The sequence below is a fragment of the Anopheles bellator genome, chromosome 2 (genome assembly GCF_943735745.2).
Source record: "Anopheles bellator chromosome 2, idAnoBellAS_SP24_06.2, whole genome shotgun sequence".
In the NCBI taxonomy this organism is placed as follows: domain Eukaryota; kingdom Metazoa; phylum Arthropoda; class Insecta; order Diptera; family Culicidae; genus Anopheles; species Anopheles bellator.
The window spans coordinates 33707167-33727515 of record NC_071286.1 but is presented as its reverse complement, the minus strand read 5'-3'; the positions used below and the strand labels follow the sequence as shown (position 1 = coordinate 33727515).

The 20349-nt window shown below is 37.1% G+C and overlaps 3 protein-coding genes across 18 annotated transcripts in view; all 3 read left to right on the top strand.

The window, feature by feature from the left end:
- LOC131208752 (modifier of mdg4-like) overlaps nt 1–18821 on the top strand; it is a 42218-nt gene extending 23397 nt beyond the window's left edge. Inside the window, exons 5-10 of one of the 16 annotated variants that reach the window (XR_009156837.1) lie at nt 13711–13976; nt 14062–14230; nt 14327–14494; nt 14784–14911; nt 14981–15149; nt 15222–15329. Coding sequence is in view for 14 of the 16 variants with exons in the window: in XM_058201591.1 (XP_058057574.1) it covers nt 12018–12277; nt 12585–12753; nt 12914–13068 (584 nt within the window). In the remaining 2 variants the exon portion in view is untranslated. Of the gene's footprint in view, nt 1–593; nt 1008–1562; nt 2454–2601; nt 2953–3582; nt 3963–4119; nt 4626–4882; nt 5324–9086; nt 9223–9303; nt 9527–10352; nt 11435–12017; nt 12278–12584; nt 12754–12913; nt 13536–13710; nt 13977–14061; nt 14231–14326; nt 14627–14783; nt 14912–14980; nt 15150–15221; nt 15330–16425; nt 16638–16702; nt 16878–16965; nt 17445–17792; nt 17999–18070; nt 18240–18335 lie in introns of those variants that run through there. The other 15 variants (XM_058201597.1, XM_058201595.1, XM_058201593.1 and 12 more) reach the window with 15 other exon arrangements.
- LOC131208755 (uncharacterized) lies at nt 5570–6299 on the top strand. Its single transcript, XM_058201631.1, has 3 exons — nt 5570–5697; nt 5777–5923; nt 6178–6299. The coding sequence occupies exons 1-3, from the start codon at nt 5588–5590 to the stop codon at nt 6188–6190; spliced, it is 270 nt and encodes an 89-aa protein (XP_058057614.1). The 5' UTR covers nt 5570–5587; the 3' UTR covers nt 6191–6299.
- A 308-nt stretch (nt 18822–19129) lies between the features above and the next one.
- Nucleotides 19130–20061, top strand: LOC131211099 (uncharacterized). Its single transcript, XM_058204453.1, has 2 exons — nt 19130–19423; nt 19494–20061. Exons 1-2 carry the CDS (start codon nt 19133–19135, stop codon nt 19830–19832), a joined length of 630 nt encoding a protein of 209 aa, XP_058060436.1. The 5' UTR covers nt 19130–19132; the 3' UTR covers nt 19833–20061.
- Nucleotides 20062–20349: the final 288 nt, after the last annotated feature.

Sequence of the window (20349 nt, the reverse complement as noted above, 5' to 3'; positions counted from 1 at the left end):
TAGACAAAGGACCGATCGAAAAGATAGAGTTCGTTAATTTGTCACTGAAACATAAAACAGTGAAAAAAATTTGTTACAAAGGATTCTACTACTGTCGCAGTAAGAAGATTTTAGGTTCAACCTATTGGGTCTGCGATCGAACGAAGCAAAACAACTGTCGCAGTCGTATCACAGTTTTCGACGACAACCGGACATTCAGAGTAACCAACCCCGTTCACAACCACGAAGGAGTTGTTCCCAGACGTATTAGAAAGCGTAATTAAAGGGTAAAACATGGTATAGTGGTACATAAAAAGATAGTATAATAATACAGATATGCTTCCAATTTCGTTGTAGATGTACACTCTTGTTTCTGATGATAGACCACACGTCAGTGTACTTAATGATGATTGCTTCGTGTTTATGATTAGATCAATGACCGTAAAAGTTTATATGAATTTTTGTAATAGAATAAATCATTTTCAAAGATGTGGTGTACTTTTTTTCATAATATTCAGCTAAAATTAGACTCTTTGATAATATGAATTATTTTCTAATCCTTTTTTTCTGTTTTGTTTTCTCTCGCAACCAATGGTCTTATGTATATTTCACAGGAAAAAGAGCTCGATCGGCAGGCGTTATTAACCTAGACGGATGGTTGTTCACGGCGGGTCAGCGTGGCAAACCGAAGCTGGTCGTTAACAATAACTCTTTCTTCCGTACAAAGGGCGACAGCCACCGTGCCTATTGGTCTTGTTCAGCATACAAGTCGAAAAAGTGTCGTTGTAAAATCGTAACGCATAGGGACAGCTCGGTTATTAAGTTCACACACAAATGCCACAGTCACCCGGATGAGTTTTCCGATATGTCGAAAGTGAGTCCAATCGTTGCGGATATGGATGAGTTCTACGAGCGACATTTGATACCAGTGGCCATTCCCAAATCGGAAAAGTGGGATATGTTTAAAGTTAAAAATTAGTTTTGATGATGAGATGACGGATGTTTGTTTGCACAAAGGCGAACATGTTTATTGTCATACGTTTTGAAATATACATCGTGTGGTGAATTGATTGGTTAATAAATGCACACTCAGACTTCTTATGCAGATACCAAATTTATATGTCACCACATTTGTCGAATAAGACAGAACGCTGTGCTTTACTATCACATAATGTGAAAAGTTTAATATTTTGAACTAATCATTTTTTTCTTTTTAGGTAACATTCTGCAGGAAAAAGAGATAAAACGAAAAATATACGAAATCAAAACACTATGATAAATATTCGTTTCTTGTGTGAGAAACCGTTGGATGATGATGATGCATTGGCCCATACGATCTCGTCGACCAAAATGATCTTCATAATTTGCGGGGTTGCATAATTATGTATTTCGTGAATTGTTCCGAAAAATGCGACAACAATAAACATAATTTTATAGCGATGTTATCCATATGTAGTTATCCATCATATTGATACGTGTGATCGTATGAACTGTAAAACTTGTTTTTTTGCCTCATTTAAAATTCAACGAAAGACTCGACACAATTTACCATTTTTAATGACCGAATTATGTTTCCTTTTTAGGTATCAATACTGAAATGCTGAGAAAGAAGATCGAAAGACTCTGTACAAAGATGACAGCAAAAAACGAAGATAATAGCAACGAAGATGATGGTGAAATAAAACACGTATTCCCGCAAGATCTGCGAATGGAGACAGGTAGCAAAGGTCGGCCGAAGCTGGTAATGGGTGGATATGCATTTTTTCGCAACAATTGCGCCAGGAACAAAACCTACTGGCTATGTTCACGAAATCGCACGATCAAGTGTCGTGCACGCATTATAACGCTAGACGGATCGTCTGGAATGATTTTAAAAAATCAGCATCACAATCATCCACCAACCGAAACACAATCGTAATTTCGTGTTTATTCACTTACCACAGAACGGTGGCTTTCTATTGCCCATGCTTACATAAATGCTGCAACTTGTAACTGTGAAAAGGTTGACACAATAGATTAGAATAAAAGTTTGAATGTTATGCTTTTCAAACGAATATATCAACGCAAGAACGGACACTTCAGAATAGAACATATATTGTATTGTATTGAAATTTTCGAATAAGCCTTTTGATTCGAATGTTACATTTAATCCGTTTGCCGTAAATTAATGTCGATGTCGATGGTTATAAAAAAAACGAAGAGAAACTTACGACTCGTAGCATACCGTAACCTAGCATCGCACTAACAGATACAGCCTGACCACAGGGTAAGTTTTTTTCGATTGTGTCGGGAAATACCGTTTAAGATGAAATGAAAACAATCCCCCTCAAAGACAGGTTCGTTTAATTTAATTACCAAACCCGATCATTATTTGTATAGCTAAATTTGTGGTTACTAGTAGAAGCTTTATGCTTCCGAAGTAAACAATAGAAGCAAGAGAAATAAATCAATTTTGATTCATGCCAAATTTTACATTCTTCAACAATTAATCTTTTTTAAATGTTTGATAAACGGGGTGGGCCGTATTATATCAACTCATCTTTTGTATATGCAAAATGCTTTTCTACGTTATGCAGGGTAGCTAAAACTCGAACTAACTAAAAATTTTATTTCTTCTTCAAGGAAATCCGGATGCGCAGATTGAACTTTTACCGTACTCTTTTGTTACGGGACAGAGGGGATCTTTGAAAATTTTGTATAAAAATTTTACCTTCTTCTGTGCAAAGTATATAAAGGATCGACGTTACTGGACCTGCTCGAAGCAACGTAGCCGAAGGTGTACAGCACGATTAATAACGGATGGCCGTATCAAAACGATAATAGCTCGAAACACTGTTCATACCCACCCAGTCGATCAGACTGCTAACTAAGGTTACTCGAAAGTATGGAAGGGAAAGTGTTTCTTAATACTACTTTTTCAATGAATTGAATTACTTATGGAATAAAACAAATTCCTAACGCCTTTATAAAAATGTGTTACTGAGATGAGGATAAAACCATATTAGAACATTGTTCAACAGATTGCTCCCAATTATGTATCTGATACTTTACATACTAATGTTTCGAAAATCCATCTCGTTCGTAACAGATATGCGTGCTTTTAAATCCACACTGGAAGCGAATCGTACTACGTATGAAATGGTTTACAAGCAGCTACCTTACGCAATGGGCCAGCGCGGGAACAAATTGTTACTGCTCGAAGGTTATACCTATTGCCGAAACAATCAGTTTGCTAACAGAACCTATTGGGCGTGCCGTGTGCGACTGAACAACATACGGTGTAATGCGCGCGTAGTAACGACCCTTCAAGCTGACGGTCGATACCGTGTCCACTTAACAAATCCAGTACATATTCATGGGAAAAAGTATATGGCGGAACGCACCGTGACTTACTATAATTGAGGAGCGTCTAGAACAGATGTCATGTAATTATGAAGAAACGAACAACGGTGCAAAAATATAACAGAAAAAAATGAATAACATATGAAAAAATATGCATTAAGTTGATTATCATTTTGATTATCATTTGGAGGTGGTTGCAGCAAACGAAATGAACTTTTATACTCTACCTTTTACTGACACTCTCTTCCCTCAACCTTGCAGGAGTACCGCAGAAAAGACCCCGAGGCAAACAACCAAGAAAAAGCGAACCACAGTGGCTAAAGATCGACTTGACCCCGGTCCTACAGCAACCCCCGGAACCTGCCGTGTTGGTACCATGCCGTCTCGGAGGAATGAAAGTATTATACAAAGGATTCTACTTTTCACACCACGTGTCAAAAAACGGTATCAAACACTATCGTTGCGTAAAGCATGCCGAAAGCAACTGTCATGCAAGAATTGTTGTTAAAGAATCGAACGTGTACAATATTACGTCCGTACACAGCCACCAGTAGATCGCATCAAACACTTCTGCAAATGCAAATAAAAGAGTAACGTTAAGTGATAAAACGAATCTAGTTCGGTGATTACCGTTATTCGTTGGAATCTCAACCCGACAACGGGGAGGTCTATGCGTAAGATCTCCTTCCTACATATGAAATGTTATTAGTACATGTTTTAGATTCGTGCACTAACGTTCTTCGTTTTGTTTCTTTCATCATCTGTTTATTTTTTAATTTCTTGTCTCATCTAATTTAGCAGCGTCTGCTAATACGACAATGAAAGCAGACTACCGCAACAATCCTGCTGAATTCGAGTTACCGGATCCGGTAAAGCCTGGCGTATCCAGTATTAGTTCATATCGACTGATCACTACTAACGTCTCCAATAAGGATGGTAAGAAAAAGAGAGCAGTATCCCTAACCAGTGCTGGGAAAAAGACATCGCGGCAGCAACTGTCCGTGAAGGAAATACTGGCCACACCAGGGACGCCGGTCATCTTTCTAGCCTCGCGGTTCGGTGCGGCAAAAGTGTTGCTTGAAGGGCATCATTACGTGTACCATTTCGCGGCGAAAGGCGTCAGTTACTATCGCTGCGAAGAGTTCCGCAGGCTCAACTGTCCCGCTAAGGTTCTGGTGAGCAGTGGCACGACACACGCTATCATGGTCAAGCACACGCATACCATTGACGAAAGCTTGCAGGAGCAAGTTTCGTCGCGGTACACGAAACCTTGATGTGCTTTCTCGACACACGCTTGCGAAATAGTTAAGTTGTTTGTTGCTTTAAATTTCCAATCAATCGATACGGTTTAACATAACGGATAATCTATCTGATAATCACATTCCTTCTACCTTCAAGTCAAAAATTAAAGTCTGATTTGTTCTTAAATTTACGAACTACGACTCATTTTCTCGTTTGTTTTCTTTTGAACGGCGGAGAGCTTCAACCCTCATAAAATATTGATAGCTGGCGCACAATCACTAACGATCATCTTCGTTTCTTTCATTTTTTCTTGTTACAGCCATTCATAAGATGCTTGCCGAAACCTTCTCCTCCGGCGAGGAAAGTTCGAAGTCCACCGATGTGAACCAGCGAAGAAGAATGATAAAAAACCCGAAAACTGTTACATTGAATTTTGAGGAAATTACTAAATGCCCGCCGGTGGAAATGAAACTCGTCCCTACGCGAAAGGGTGGTGCCGGGGTAGAGCACCAGGGTCACCATTTTGTCTTTCGCTATAGCCGTAATCACCATAAAGTGTATCGTTGTGCGTGGCAAGGTTCGGAAGGGTGCCGTGCCCAAGTGCTGATTCATGATAAATTGTTTTATGTAGTAAATGGGGAACACACGCATGAGCAACCTTCTAGAATGGACCCGAACGTGCTGGGCAAAGTTACGTTAAAGTAGAAACACGGTTTAACTTTTATTCTATTTTAAATTACTGAACGCTTTCTGAAATTTGCAATACGAGTTACGTTTTACGAAAGAACAATGACGAGGTTAGATTACTAACATTGGAAAGTATGACAATAATAAAATGCCACAAGTGTCTTAGGCTTTGCCTTTTAGTTGATAAATATATGAAATTTTTTTAATGTGATCAAGTAGCGTGCTACACCAATTATTAATGTGTTGAAGCAGAAAAGTATCTATTCATATTGTTTAGCATCGAATAACATCTAAATGCATTTCATATCTCCTAGAACTGTCGAATGCGACCTACATCATGAGCAGCAAAGGTGGAGCACAGCTTTGTATTGAAGGGTTTCCATTCACGAGACACATGATATACGAGGAAACCGTTTACTGGCGCTGCATACAGTTTCGTGCGTTGCGGTAAGTGGCAATTGAAATGCATCAATGGGAAAAACTGAAATTGACCAAATATTAACTCAGTGCGCGTTTGTCCTCACAGCTGTCCCGCCAGGCATCGGCAGCGAAGAACGACAGGTTTGATAGAGATTGTTCATTCGGAGCATAATCATCCACCTATCCAGAATCGTCGGAAACGTGGTTCCCTCAAGCAAATAATACAACAACGGTTGAAAAAACAACCGAAACCGTAAGCAGATTGTTGCTAAACTTTATGTTATGTTTCCTTACCGACACCATTGTTGAAAAGCAGATCGAGCAACTCTTCATGTCACAGTTACGGCCCGGTCCGTTCTTTTAAAATAAAAAAAAAACTCATGTTAAATAAATGCCAGTCAAAAAACGAATAAGATAATCTGGATAGTACATTTGTTTGTCTTGCAACTCAATTAGTAAACACAATTAATGACAATGCTTCTTATTGGTCTGTTTCTTTCTCATCAGATTACCCAACTGATTTAGACATTGCATACGGCAGAAGTACGAAAGGCAACGAACAGCTTATGATCGGTGGTCAACATTATAGCAGGCAGCGTGTCCGTCAGCGAACGATTCGTTGGCGGTGTGTACATTCTCTTCCGTTACGGTAAGTGGTTACTCGTATTTATAAGCCCCCGTTTGTTCTTTTAAGCTGGTTCAACCCATTCCTAAAATTAGTCTAAAAATTTCAAACCTATATCTACTGTTCTGGAAAACATCATTAATTCGAACACAATATACTCACTTCGCAGATGCATGGCCAGGGCAACATCGAACCGATTAAGCGGTGATGTCATATCCATCAGTGGAGATCATAACCATCCACCGATACAGCAGCGTCGGAAAAAGGGAGAACTAAGGCAACTGATGGAGAAACGCCGTATGCATCGTGTGCTGTATAAAGAAAATATTTTTGAAGATCAAGCATAATAAATGTAAAAACAAAGAAAGAATCGCTTACAACAATATACCGCACATGCTCATCGACTAAAAATCTTTTATCAAGCAACGATCTTACCTAATCTTCCTTTTCCTAGTTTATTAACTTTGGGCAAAGTTACTACTTACTATGACTTATAATGTTTTTTTCTTGTCTAGATGTTTTTACTACACACAAAGATGTAAAGTTTGTCTACTCCAAGCGCGGTGCCATACAGTTGTGTGTTCAGGGATATCGTTTCACCAAGGATAAAACACGCAAACGAAACTCATTTTGGTCCTGCACGCAGGCTAAGGTTTTGAAGTAAGTAATTATATTGCAATCCCTTTCCCAACTCCCATAACATTTTTATACTTATTTTTTATAATTTATTAATAATTGTTTTTTTTTTATTAATGATTGTGCCTTCAGTTGTATAGCTAGGGCCTCAACGTGTTACGCTACGCCTGATAATACGTTTCAAAATGTCGTACTCAGGGGAGCGCATAATCACTCGATCATAACTGAGCGGCGGAAACCGGGAATGCGAGCGAAACTCATCAGAGATCTCAAACGAGAGAAGGAACTTTCTAAAATCAAGCCTCGTACGAAAGATAAAGTGTTTGTCAAAAGAAAATAAATTATCCAAAGCACACACCAACAGTCATTTATTGAACTACTGAAACTACTCCCATCAGTGTTGTAAAAATATTTACTGCAACTCACGAGGTTTTTTTTATTGTAGGCACGAACGTTATTTCGTACAAAACGACCAATCGTGGCACAATTCAATTGGTTATTAATGATTTCCCTTATGCGAAGCAAGTGGAGCGACCAAACGCAATCTATTGGAAATGCTGTCAGGCGAAACCTTTAAGGTATGGAATATTTTAATTTATCATTCACGATAATGATTATATTGTTCAATTTTTTGAATTGGTAGATGTACAGCTTCTGCAACAACCTATCGAGAGACAAACACGTTCATTTTGCGCGGGGAACATAATCACGAGCTGATCACAAGGAGACGCAAAGCCGGTGTTCGACGAAAGCTTTTGGATGAGCGATCAAAAGAAAATTCCATGCGGCGGCAAGGGAGCAGACGTCGTCTCACAAGATACTTTTAAAACCTTTGAATATTAAAGTACCAAGATATACACCAGAACATGCTCATTACTTTTCGTTACGAAGAATTCGAAGTCATTTAATTTTTCGAGTTGATGAAATGGTCGTTTTATTTGAAAAAGGTGTACATTTCCTTTTTTGTTTATGATGTAGGATGTATAAATTGCATTTTGTTGCGACCATTCCCTAAAAACTATTCCTTTGCAGAACATTCAGCACCCGGTTTTGTTTTAAGCAAGAACGGTGCGATGCAGCTTATGCTTAATGGACAACTATTCGATCGGCAACGTCAATGCGAAGATCAAGTCCTGTGGAAGTGTTCGCAGCGAGACAAATCAAGGTGACTTAATGCAACGAACCGACAAAGATCAAATCTAATCAGAACGCTTCATTTACTGTTTACAGGTGTAAAGCATTCGTCATAACATCCCGTAGTGATCGGGAAATTATTGATCGATCCTTCATGCACAATCACAACAATCTCATACAGTTGTCGCCAGTTAACGTTCGTGACAAATCAGTTTTCGAAGAAATGAAATGTGCTCGCGAAAATCTTCGCTCTAAGCTGCAATCGATCGCGAGTCAGAAGATGAAGTAACACTTATCATTATCATTGTTCCATGTTATTTCCAAATGCTTCAATAAATCAACACTACCGACGAAGGAAGAACAGATGGAAATTGAAATTGCTTCCCGTTTTTGCATACGATGAAATATTTTATCAAACCGTTTTTTAACAGTTTCTCCTTATGCATGTTTCTTGCAGTTTCTTTCACTCTAAATGTAAGGGGCAATGTTCACCTGATGTTGGATGGGTACACGTTCGAAAAGGAAAAAACACGCAGAAACTCTTCCAGCTGGCGTTGTACACAAACAAAAGTTTACCGGTAAGCAAAGATCAGAATATGAGGCAGCAACCCCCATGGGTCTCCCACCACATTGTGGCAAGAAATTACTTGTTATTCCCTTTTTTGCCTCAACTCATTTTTACAGCTGTAAAGCGCGTATCGTTGAACGACATGCATTTAAAATCGGTGATGCTCGTCGATTTCTGGTGGTTCGTCCGTATCACAACCATGACATAGTATATCAACGCCGTCCAAGAGGAAGTTTACGCATACGAGGTTCACAACGAAAAGAATAAAACATTTACAGGCGTTAACGGATAGCGGTTTTGTTTTTTTTTTCAAACTTTATCACTACTACCAATATCCAATCTAATTCGTGATTCTAAATTCATCTATTGAATAGGTTCATTATTTTAAATATGTTTAATTGAATAAAATTAAAGGTTCTCAAACTTACTAACAATTCACAATATACTTTACAGGATCATCCTACAAAGTAGAATACATAGTTACTGCACGCGGCAGTTTACAGTTATGTATCAACAATTATAGGTACTCGAGAGATCGCATACTAGGCGCTATAACAACATTTCGCTGTGTTCAGTACAAACCTTTGGGGTAGGTGTTGTTTTGTTGTTTATTCTTACCAATTCATGGTTAACAGTCAATTAAAGGAGAAAAACTGTTTCTATCAAACAGGTGCGCGGCACGCGCACAAACCGATCGTGTCCAGAAAAAGATACGGGTCGTCAATGATGTTCACAATCATCCGGCGAAGATGGATCGTCGAAGAAGTGGAGTTCTGCGCTATCTTCTAGATGAGCGAAAACGTTCGCTGCAACATAAAAGAAGAGTGGCTACAGTAGCAAAAAAATACAAAACTGACGCTAGCGAGTCAGTTAGCTGAAAAATATACACGGATAACAGGAAACTCCTCTACGTTAGTACTGAATGAAGTGAACACGTTTATTTTAATTATAAAGCTATATAAATACAGCATTTAACGAATTGGTATACTCCGAATTGCTATAATATTGGTATTGGTATAGTGTATATATTCTTTGCTATGAAACAAATTTTCTGCAACTCACATGTAATGTCGTAGTGAAATCGTTATACTAACGTATGTTCTCCATTGTTTTAGTTTACGTCCACCAATCAGAACAGCAGACGAAACTGACAAAAGGGCAGCAGGAGCTGATGAGATCAGATGAGCCGTATGGATATAACCAACGAGGAAATTTAGTCTATAAACATTTCAGTTTTACCAAAGCCAGCATTAATGGCACAGCAAACATTATTCACTGGCGGTGCACGGAGTATCGGAAACAGAAATGCCGAGCAACACTGAAAACAAAAGGCAAGAAGCTGTACGCTATTGCTGGAGCGACACATAACCATCAACCGAAAAACTATGGAAGACTCATACCATCCGCGTTACCAGTTTGGCATGTAAGTATGAAATAATACATTCCTTTACCTAAAGCTTTGTGTTACAAACTAAAGAACTTTAAAACCATTTGTTTCTCTTCCTTTCAGAATTCAATTCAGTATGAAACTCAGTGTGACCGACATGATGAATCATAATAAAGATTAGTGTTCATTTAAGTAACTAGAATATACATTGAAACTTCAATTTACTTTGTATTTTTATTTTTCAAACGAAATGATCCACCAAAAGATTCGGTTAATGATACTTTATTTTCCATCTATTAAAACGAATTTGTTTATTTGGTTACCTTTTGCAGGCGAAATATTGATCCACTCCAGGGCGGATGTGAAATCGTCCATTTATCTTGCCAAAATAAAACCACTATCGCCTAATAAGATGATCATCAACGTAAATTTCAAAGACAATACAGGAACACAATCTTCAATTGATTCACCGAAAACTGCTCTACACAACAAATCTCCCATAGCTGTAAATAGGATCGTGCCAACTAATGAGGAAACTGTGAAAATGCACGATAAAACTAGGCCCAACCCGGAATATATTTTAAAACAATTATCGAACGGGCATGCGTTGATGGAGTTAAAGAGAAAGCGCGTTCGAGGATATTGCGTCAACTGCATCAAGAAAATTCACGACCCACTGTATAAGGAGAAGTTACCCAAGATCATCACTTATTGCTCTGCCTGTGCATGCGGACAATGGACTTGCGAGAAATGTTTTGATGAAATGCATAATGTTGAACATTAACCGTTGATCACTGGCTTAACGAAAGCTTAGGTAATTAGGGTAACCAGGCAAACGATTACAGTTAAAAACCCCCATTATCTTCCAGTCACAATGCAACAACCCATATTATTCGTATCGGCTGATCTTTCTTTATTTGGATCTCTTATTGTTAACAATTGGATACAGTTTCAACATTTTGTAGTAAATGAACAATTGAAAAATATAAATACGGCCCGGTTCATTTTTCTAAGATTAAAAAAAAACTATAGAAAATAGGATTTAATTTTTCTTTTCTGAAGAGCATAATTTCTGAAAGGTAAATTAGGAAGATTTACTTGATAATAATCAATAAATGTCGTTTTTTTTGTGTAGAAAAAATACAGTAGGTTCTAAAAACGGCAAATAGTTTTTTACCAGTAGCAGTTAATACCACTAGCAAATATTAAGCCTAACTGAATGAAAAGCAGGAACTGTCAAGCTTCCATACAAATATGAAAAAAAAATTTTCGTTCCGAAAAAACCGTTGCAGCAGATCCACTTATAGTCCACATTCATAATCTGCTACTAGAACTAAGTTTATTTCTGATACAAAAATATATGTCGTTATCATCTGTGAGGGTTAGTTTAGTTACATGCAGCAAAAAAAAATACTTACAGCTTGTAAATCATGAGTATCATTATCCCTAATCCGTAACTATCTTTAGCTAAGTTGTCTCGTAAGGTGAGTAAGTAAAATGATGAAATGGTTACCCTTTTTCTTCATTTATCAGAAAAAAATCATTCAATGCCAAAACTAACTTCTAGAAGTTTAAAAATAATAAGTTGAATGTGAAACCCCATAAAAATGAATGGAATTCGTCGGATTTTCTTATGCAAACTACAATATTGATTATTCTTTCTCATTGCAGATATTTCAGCACAGAATATGGAAAAATATCGTCCGATAAACTCGGAGCGAACAACATCGAAGTGTCAAAAGAGTTGGCCGCCAGAAGATACTATTTTTGACTAATGGATAAACATATTAAGGAAAGCACATAGCAGAAACAAGAGCATATAAATACGAATAAAATACCATAGATATCAAAACCATAAAAAGGGTGGAAACGAATTGCAAAAGCGTTTAAAAATTACTCATACACCTTGCTTCGTATTATTTAGAATATCTAAACCATCTGATTGTTCTGAATGGGTTAACTGATATTGAATTTAAATTTTTTAATTTCAAAAACAGCTGGAAAGTCTGCAAGTCAGCGATCAATTTTAATCCACAAATCATCCAAAAACAAAAGGGGGCCAGATGAAGAAGACATAAAATCAAAAACCTCTCCTAACTTGAGCCCTGCTACAGAGCAAGCCGATGTTGAGAAACAGCCCACAGTCAGAAAACTCGGGCCGACGGTGAATGGATTTGTATTTCCGTTGCAGGAAAAGCTTGAAATCGAACGACTGGAGAGGATGATAAATGCGGATAAAAATATCCGTAATCAATATGTAAGTAGCAATGGTAAAATACTTACACTGCACTCTGTAAATGCCTTTCTTTGGTTATTCGCATTGAACAGCACTCATCAAAAACTCGTCAGCTTGTAACTCTAAACGAAACTTTATTTTCAAGCAACTCCCAGTTGATGAAATACTCAACATTTTTCTTTCTTTGGTAATACCAAACCTTTTCTTTTGTATTAACAATCTTTTGTATTACCATTACCATTTTTCTTTTGTATTTGTATTGTATTTGTATTACCAAAATACCAATGCGTTTTCAAATTTTAAAAGTTATACTTTTCAACTATTACAGATAAGCTACCTTGCAAGATGCAAACCAAAAGCAATGAAAATACAGCAATTCTTGAGTTGCATATTTTCCGACGATGCTTTGAACGAGTACAACTTCCATGGCTCCAATTCGTCCGGCAAATGTAAAATACCAATGAAAACTTATTCGGTGTTTTACGACTGCTTCCTAGGTAAATCAACTAAGCAGTATATTGCGACTGTTTTCCAGTTTTATTACTTATTCTGCGTCTATTTCTATTCTATTCTTTTATTCTATTGCTTCTATTCTTTTTATTAACTTGTTGCAACTACTGTCACGATCCTTACGTTGTTTGTCCTTTCCATTTGCAGAGGCCTTCAATGGGGTTGGATTAAACGAACGAACACTGCAGGAAGAGCTTACGGCAGCCATCAAGCATAGTCGCAATCGAATGCGACAACGTTGTTTCCGTGCCAGAAAGAATCGCGAAAAACAATATATTTCACTAAAGCTGGAAAAATTTTAATACATCAGCAAAATAATGTCTGTTAACCGTGTGAAGCAACGGTTTCACGGGAGTTCGGGATTTCACTTATTTCATTCGAACTCTCGCTTAGATTCCATGTTATTGAAGACAAGATAAGCATAGCTATGTTTAGTTTGTCGATATTTCAGCATAAATTTCTATTACTTTTCTGTACAAAACGTAAGCACACGGGGTTAGAGATAGTCGGTAGTCGTGTTCATAAGTATGCCCAACAATAAAAAATTACTGCAAAGTAATCAAGGGTCTAAGTATACATAATCTTGCGTCTATAATTCCGCAAGTAAGCGCGGTAATAATGGATGTAATGTATAAAACACCTACTCAAATCATATTTGTAATTGCAGATCATTTTTCCGGATATTTATAGCCCAACGAACGAATCAATCAATCCGGGATCTGAGTTCTTCGATCATCTGACTCATACTATAGTCTTAACAGAGCTCAAAAACCCCATAGGAAAATACATATTATTGAAAAATGAGAGCGAATAAAACAGAATATTACAAAAGCCTACAGTATGGAAGAGCCTTCTGAATGTTTAAACAAATTCCTCAGTGTTACTAATAAGATATTTTTGGGCAATCGTTTTACATGTTATAACCTTCATCTCTTTCTTTTTAGGAGCTTTGGAAACAGTACAAATATTAAAGGCCCGATTAAAACAACTATGCACTGGATACAAACTTGCGCAAAACCCTAATCTGATTGAAATCCGTACCATACAACGCAAGCTGCGTGCCATTGATACAGCTTTTTGTACGTTTCATCAAGTAGATTCGCTGAAATCAGTGGTAATCAGTGGCTTTCCGATGCCTCTGCAATGTGAGGAAGACGTAGATCGCTTGGAGCTTATGGTAAAGCGTAATCCGAAGATTCGTTTGCAATATGTACGTAAAAGTGAAGAAGCGAGCTCGAGCACTAAGCCAAATATAAAAACTTTTCCATTTAATCGGTTTCGGTCATCGGTTTCAGATCGAGTTTCTGCGATGTTCAAAGGCCTTCAGTGCCTCTATTGGTGACTGTTTTGGCAAATTTTTCTCTGACGAGGCGATGATTAACTATAACTGGAAAGGCAACGCAAATATAAAACCTCCCCGCAAGGCTATGCAAAACTATCAAATTTTCACCGTGTGCATGTTAGGTAAGAAATGTATATTAAAAGAGTACAAAACATTAAAGGAAAGCATGTTTTGCTCTGAGGAACAGATTCTAATGCATTTACGTTAATCACTTTCAGAGGCGTGGAGATCGCACGGCATTACTGAGTCAATACTCGTCAGCGAGCTGCGTCGAATTGTTGTGATGATTAGCAGACGTCGTTATAGCGTAGATCATAACAGCCGAACCCGATATTCATAAATTGACGCCAACGCCAACGACACTTTGCTTCAAAGGAAACTCTTTGGTAACCCAAGAGAAGGATGCAACGTGTTCGAAAATATGGCACCCAATTGAGACATGTTTTACATGAAATTATTTCTATTATAAACTATAAGATTTTTCTATTCATCGGGTCCCATAAATTGCCACGAATAAAAACCTGAGATTAAAAGACATGCTAATCTTGAAAAAGCAAGCGATTTCTGACGAAAAAAATCATCTAACGCACGCCTTCCAATTATGGAAAATATGTTTGTTTATATATAGAGAAAAACTACTCACCATGGTTCTTTCTACCCGTTGAAACCCCACAGAATATCAACATGAATGTAGCCACACAAAAATTGAGGTAGCAGGCTTTCGTTTTCCTCTGTCTTGCCAGGAGGACATTGAACGTTTGGAACAAACTGTTCGAACGAATGCTGCAATACGTGCACAATATGTAAGTTTTCCTAATAAACTGTACACTTAAAAAAACTTTAGGTTTCATTTTTATGATTTCTCTTTCTAGATCAAATACCTTGAATTAAAAAAACACCCAAATGAACCAATATCGAAATGCTTTGAACAACTTTTCAGTCACATGTCCTTATATAATTATTCCTTAATGCAATCGAGTAACAACAAACAGAACCAACGACTTATGAGCAACTATCTTATATTCACTGATTGTATGACAGGTAATATCGGTTATGTTGCATAACACGTCTAAAGGAATACCTAATACTTGCATCTTCATCCTTATCTTTCAGAAGCGTGGAAGTCGCATGGTATAGAAAAGAAGAAGCTAAATGCTGAATTAAAAATAGCCCTATACACCGCCGCAGAATATCGCAAACAAAGCAATTATAAACGTCGCAAACGTTCTGAATTCATTCAAATGATGTTGCAAAAAGAGCAAACGAAGGGAAAGAAATAAAAGATAATAAAAACAACATCAAAAAAAGCCTATTTGAAATTGAACTTAATGTTAGTTTTTTTAATTTTAAATGCCTTGTGATAAATACTATTCTCATTCTCATGATTTATTTCGGACAGCAAACGTTTTTAAATACATAATATGGTTTTAGTTGCGCCACCACTGAAAAGAGACATGGGCAAACTGATGGAGGAATTAATGGAATTGGATCAGCAGTTCAATCGAAGAGCGTCGAAGATTACACCGCGTTTTATTCAAACAGGACACGTGGCGGGATTCAAGTTTCCATTACAAACTGAAAAGGATGTGGAGCGTTTGGAACGAACGGTAAAACTTTATCCTACAATTAGACAGCAATATGTAAGCTAAATTCCTACTACTCCTGCTGTATCAATAAAATTAATACCTATTATGCGTATTTCTTTTCAGATACGATATCTTTCTTTACACAAACAACACAATCAGAACATTTCAAGCCAATTTTATTCACTTTTCGAAAGAACTTCAATGGTTAATTATGCTTGGAATGGCATGGATAACACCGGAAGTGAAAAGAAATTATTAAAGGATTACGACATTTTCACAACTTGCATGCTTGGTAAGTGTAAATTTTAAAATAAACAAAAACATTCCTTCTCATCTAAGAACTTTTCTTATCTCTATTCAATTATGGGCTGGCCCCTTATTGATATTTTAGAGGCTTGGAGAAGTCATGGCATTACAATGAAAATTCTACAGGACGAAATGAAGCTCTTCCTCTGTGGGCTAGCTTCTAAACATCTAACACGAAAGAACGGAAACGACACGCTATGAAAGCAATGCTATACTTTATAATTACATTATAGGTATATTGCAAATACATCGTTGCAAGCACATAAAAAATCTGTTGTTTTATTTTTGATAACAATTACAAATATATAAATACGGTTCAATGCGTGAGAATGTGAGATTTAAAAAACAATTGCAAATGTGCATTGGATTGCATCAATGCGTCGTATTCACCACCAATAAAGCGTCTTTTTCCGTTATTTTTATAGGCAAAAATGCGATGGCCAACAAAGGCATAAGGAAAAAGATAACTTACATTCGAAAGGTAACTAAACATGATGATGAAACAATTAAAATTGAACAAGATCCCTTTGGATGCACGGAACAGGATGAACTGTTCACATTCCCTATCAGAACAACCAAGGACGTCGAAAGATTGGAGAGAGCCGTAACTGAAAACAAAACCATTAGAGACCAATACGTAAGTAACATACTGGCCACCCAGTTGCACTCTATTTGACTTAAACATTATGTGACTATTTTTAGGAAAAAAGGTTGCGAAGCAGCCTGGACGAAACACCATCGAAGCCTTCTATGGCGATTTTGAATTTGTTTAGCGACGAAGCGTTAGCCAATTTCAACTACAGTGGCTTATGCAATTACACTGGCGATAAGAAGAAAGCGATGAAAAATTACAAGATTTTTACTACTTGCATCAACAGTAAACATTGTTTCTTTATGATATGTTTTCATATTATTGACTGCAGTAACAATAAACTAATTTGTTTTTTTTTTTTTCATTGTTTCAGATGCTTGGGCCTCTACTTTTTCTGAAAGCGAAACCATACGATACGTGCGCGGTGCAATAGTTTTGATAGGAAATCGGAAACGAATGAGAACTTTAAAAGACAGAAAAAAACAGTCGATCCAAATAAAGAAAGGAACAACAAAACGAACTTAAAAAATGTAGATAAGAAGTCACGACGAATAGATATTATTTAATAGATTCAAGGTCCCATGTAAACAAAGTAACTAACGAAAACTATGAATCACTATAATCATATACCGAAACGTTTATTTCTGATGGCGCAAGGACTCTCCACAGCATTTTGCAAAATGTTTTCAATTCCTTGTCCATCCTTATTAAGAATTCATACTAAATGAGTATAGTTTATGTCAACTTTGCTTGGGCTTCATGAGCAAGTTTTTCGAAACTTCCCAAAACTACAATGTCACTATTAACGGTAGAAATTATTTTTTTTGATCAATGTCATCTTACAAACACGCACGGCGATTGATTTATTATTGGAATAAGTTCAATCACGCTACACACTTACACCAATAAAACGTCTTCTTTTCCAAAGCTGATTTTAAGTGTGTATAAGTATGTTTCAATGCAAGGTGTATGATTTGTATGAGTTTTCGACTGTTAAATTTATCCAGAAACAGTCGATTTAATCAGATATTCAAATCAAATCAATATATCACAAACATATTACATATCATTGACCACACATTTTCTGCAGGAGCATAAGAATGATGTTTCTGCGAGAACTTGTTTTGTTTATTAGATTGGTTATACTTCTAACCTATGTTAAGAAATAACTCAAGTATTTTTCCTAATATCTTTTTCAAGTGCCCAAAGAGAGGAGTAAAGCCAAATTTGGAGGGTTTGCCGATCTATATCAAACAAACAGAGACTTGACGATGAAACGCGAAAATTGTAAATCACCCTTGCGAGGTCAGGCTCGCAGTGAGCTCCGGTTTCCTATCACTACTGAGGAGACGGTAGAACTTCTCGAAGTTATGGTGCGGACATACGAAGACGTCCGACGAGAATACGTAAGTGACTGCATGTCATACTCCATACTTTTCAATTAATCGACGTTCATAAAATTTATTTCTATTGTGCAGACAGAGTTTCTCCAGGAGCAGATGTGCACCACATCGAGTATTGCATCAGTATTTGGAAAAGTCTTTGCTGACAGTGCAATGTATGGTTACAACGTATCTGGTGTTTGCAATCGCGGGCCAAAGCGGAAGGCAATGATGTATTACCTCATTTTTACAGACTGTATGATTGGTAAGCATAAAACCAGCGACAATATGCTGAAAAATGTTGTGCCTCATTAATGTTTTTGTTGTGTTTTATGTGATTTTCTTTCTTGTACATACACAGAAGCGTGGTCCAAGTACGGAATTGATGAAGACAATCTGTTGGAAAGCTTAAATAAAATCATAAAACAAATCAATGGACGGAAACGGAATAGAAAATATTTCAAAAAATGTCGTGAACAGCGTAATGCCATCGCAGACAGTATCTAGTGTGGCAAAAGCAAACGCAACTGCAATTTAATATACGAAGTGCGACGAATGTGAGGAATAATTCCCTCTGTGTTCTATAAATGACAATAGCACGGCTGAATTTGCTTCTTCGTGATTGTAGTACGCGTCAATGAAATACTTTGCGAATTAGAACGAAAATATGATGAATGTTATTCATTTTGTGGCGATAACGAACAATCTCAACGCTATGAATAAAAAAAATCTAAAACAGTTCGGTTTGAAATGAGATGGAACTCATAAGAAAAACAATGAGCTACACGTATGTTTGCTAAATTTTTTTTATCATTATTTATTTTGCAGACTTCCGGAAGATTGAATCTGATGATAGATTAAGGTCTCTTTCGGTAGCGGCTGTGTGCATTGTGTCTGCAGGCATGGATAAACATTATGTCATGCGAATCAACGATCAAAAAATGTATGCGATCCAAAACTAATAAAATCTTTTATGAGACGAAGTTGACTTGTTGTAACCGTTGAAGAAAGTAAACAGTTTAAGAAAAGTGCGATATTTGCCTTAAATTTCAAATAGTCTGATCACTTATCCTGTGTATGTTTCAGTAGCTTCAACCCCATTTCATAATCCTTTGTAACAGCTCTTTCTCATTTTCATCCACAGTGCACATTTTCAGCATGATGGAACCAGCTATCAAAATCGAGGAGGACAGTACAGATTTCGGAGAATTTGCATTCTTTTCGGACCGACATTTGATAGACGATTTCGCGACCAATGTTAAAAAAGGTGCACCGAAGAAGTTACATACTCGTAAGCGAAGGATGGGCATTGCCGACCTTCTTGAACTTTCCACCGAAAGCGCCAACCATCGGAGTTTACTAGAAAAACCGTTCCCTATCGGCACCGTGACTGAACTCAATGAGTTTGATACACTGCTTCTAAGCAATCCATCCTATACGGAAAAATGTGTAAGAAAATCTTCATCTAACATTTGCTCTGATCGTTGTTAACAGTATCTACAATTCTTCTACTCTGCAGGCACAAATGCTGCATTCGGTTGTTCGGGAAGAAGGCAATTCTTTAGATAACTCCACTTGCCATATGCGTCTGCTTTTAGAACATGCCGTCGATTATACCGTGATACTACGGTACAGCTGGTATGGGTTTATGCCAAGATCACCAATGGCCCGCAGCTGTGGCGAACAGCATCCGTTTCGAAATTTGTTGGGTGTGATCAGTTTGTTGCATCGAGCGAGACAACTCCGTTTCGCGACATGTAGTAGGGAAGAAATTAACGACGGCATTGAGAAGTTCCTTAAACGTAAACTACGGTGCCATGCATTGTTTCTGAAGAAACAACAGATAACAAAGCAGTAAACGATGGACGAAACATTTGAGTGTTGCTCATTGTTACACATCGATGGTAAAAAAATTAAAATGTGTGCCAAAGAAAAATAACGAGTAGGGTAGAATTAAACTGCAAAACTGCATCAAACGTTTGCCCACGTTTGTAGGATCGTCTTTCTTCACTCTAGTCATCATATCGATGTGCCACAAGTATATTCGGATAAACTCTGCGGCGAGGCAAATATTCTACGATATTATAACATGCTACCATTATGAATTTTAGTATATTCATTGCCTTTCGATTATGCAGTATTACACTGAAGACTTGAAAAATATTATACTGTTTAATTTATGCGTGTAGCATTTGGTAAAACAGGAAAATGTGCTAATTTGTGACAAGTTACGACATGTGATGACAATTATCAAAACATTACTAACCATATAGAACGTGATTTCTTGTATTAATTAATTGTATATTGAAGAGGTAGTGAAAACAGAAATTTTACAGAAACAGGAATTTACTAATTGTTTGAATAAAACGTATTTC

Bases quoted from the DNA above. Each gene is read 5' to 3' on its own strand.
- LOC131208755 (XM_058201631.1), top strand. From the start codon at position 5,588: ATGAGCAGCAAAGGTGGAGCACAGCTTTGTATTGAAGGGTTTCCATTC. The intron at 5,698-5,776 runs GTAAGTGGCAAT...TTGTCCTCACAG, and splicing joins ATACAGTTTCGTGCGTTGCG to CTGTCCCGCCAGGCATCGGC.
- LOC131211099 (XM_058204453.1), top strand. From the start codon at position 19,133: ATGATGGAACCAGCTATCAAAATCGAGGAGGACAGTACAGATTTCGGA. The intron at 19,424-19,493 runs GTAAGAAAATCT...TCTACTCTGCAG, and splicing joins CATCCTATACGGAAAAATGT to GCACAAATGCTGCATTCGGT.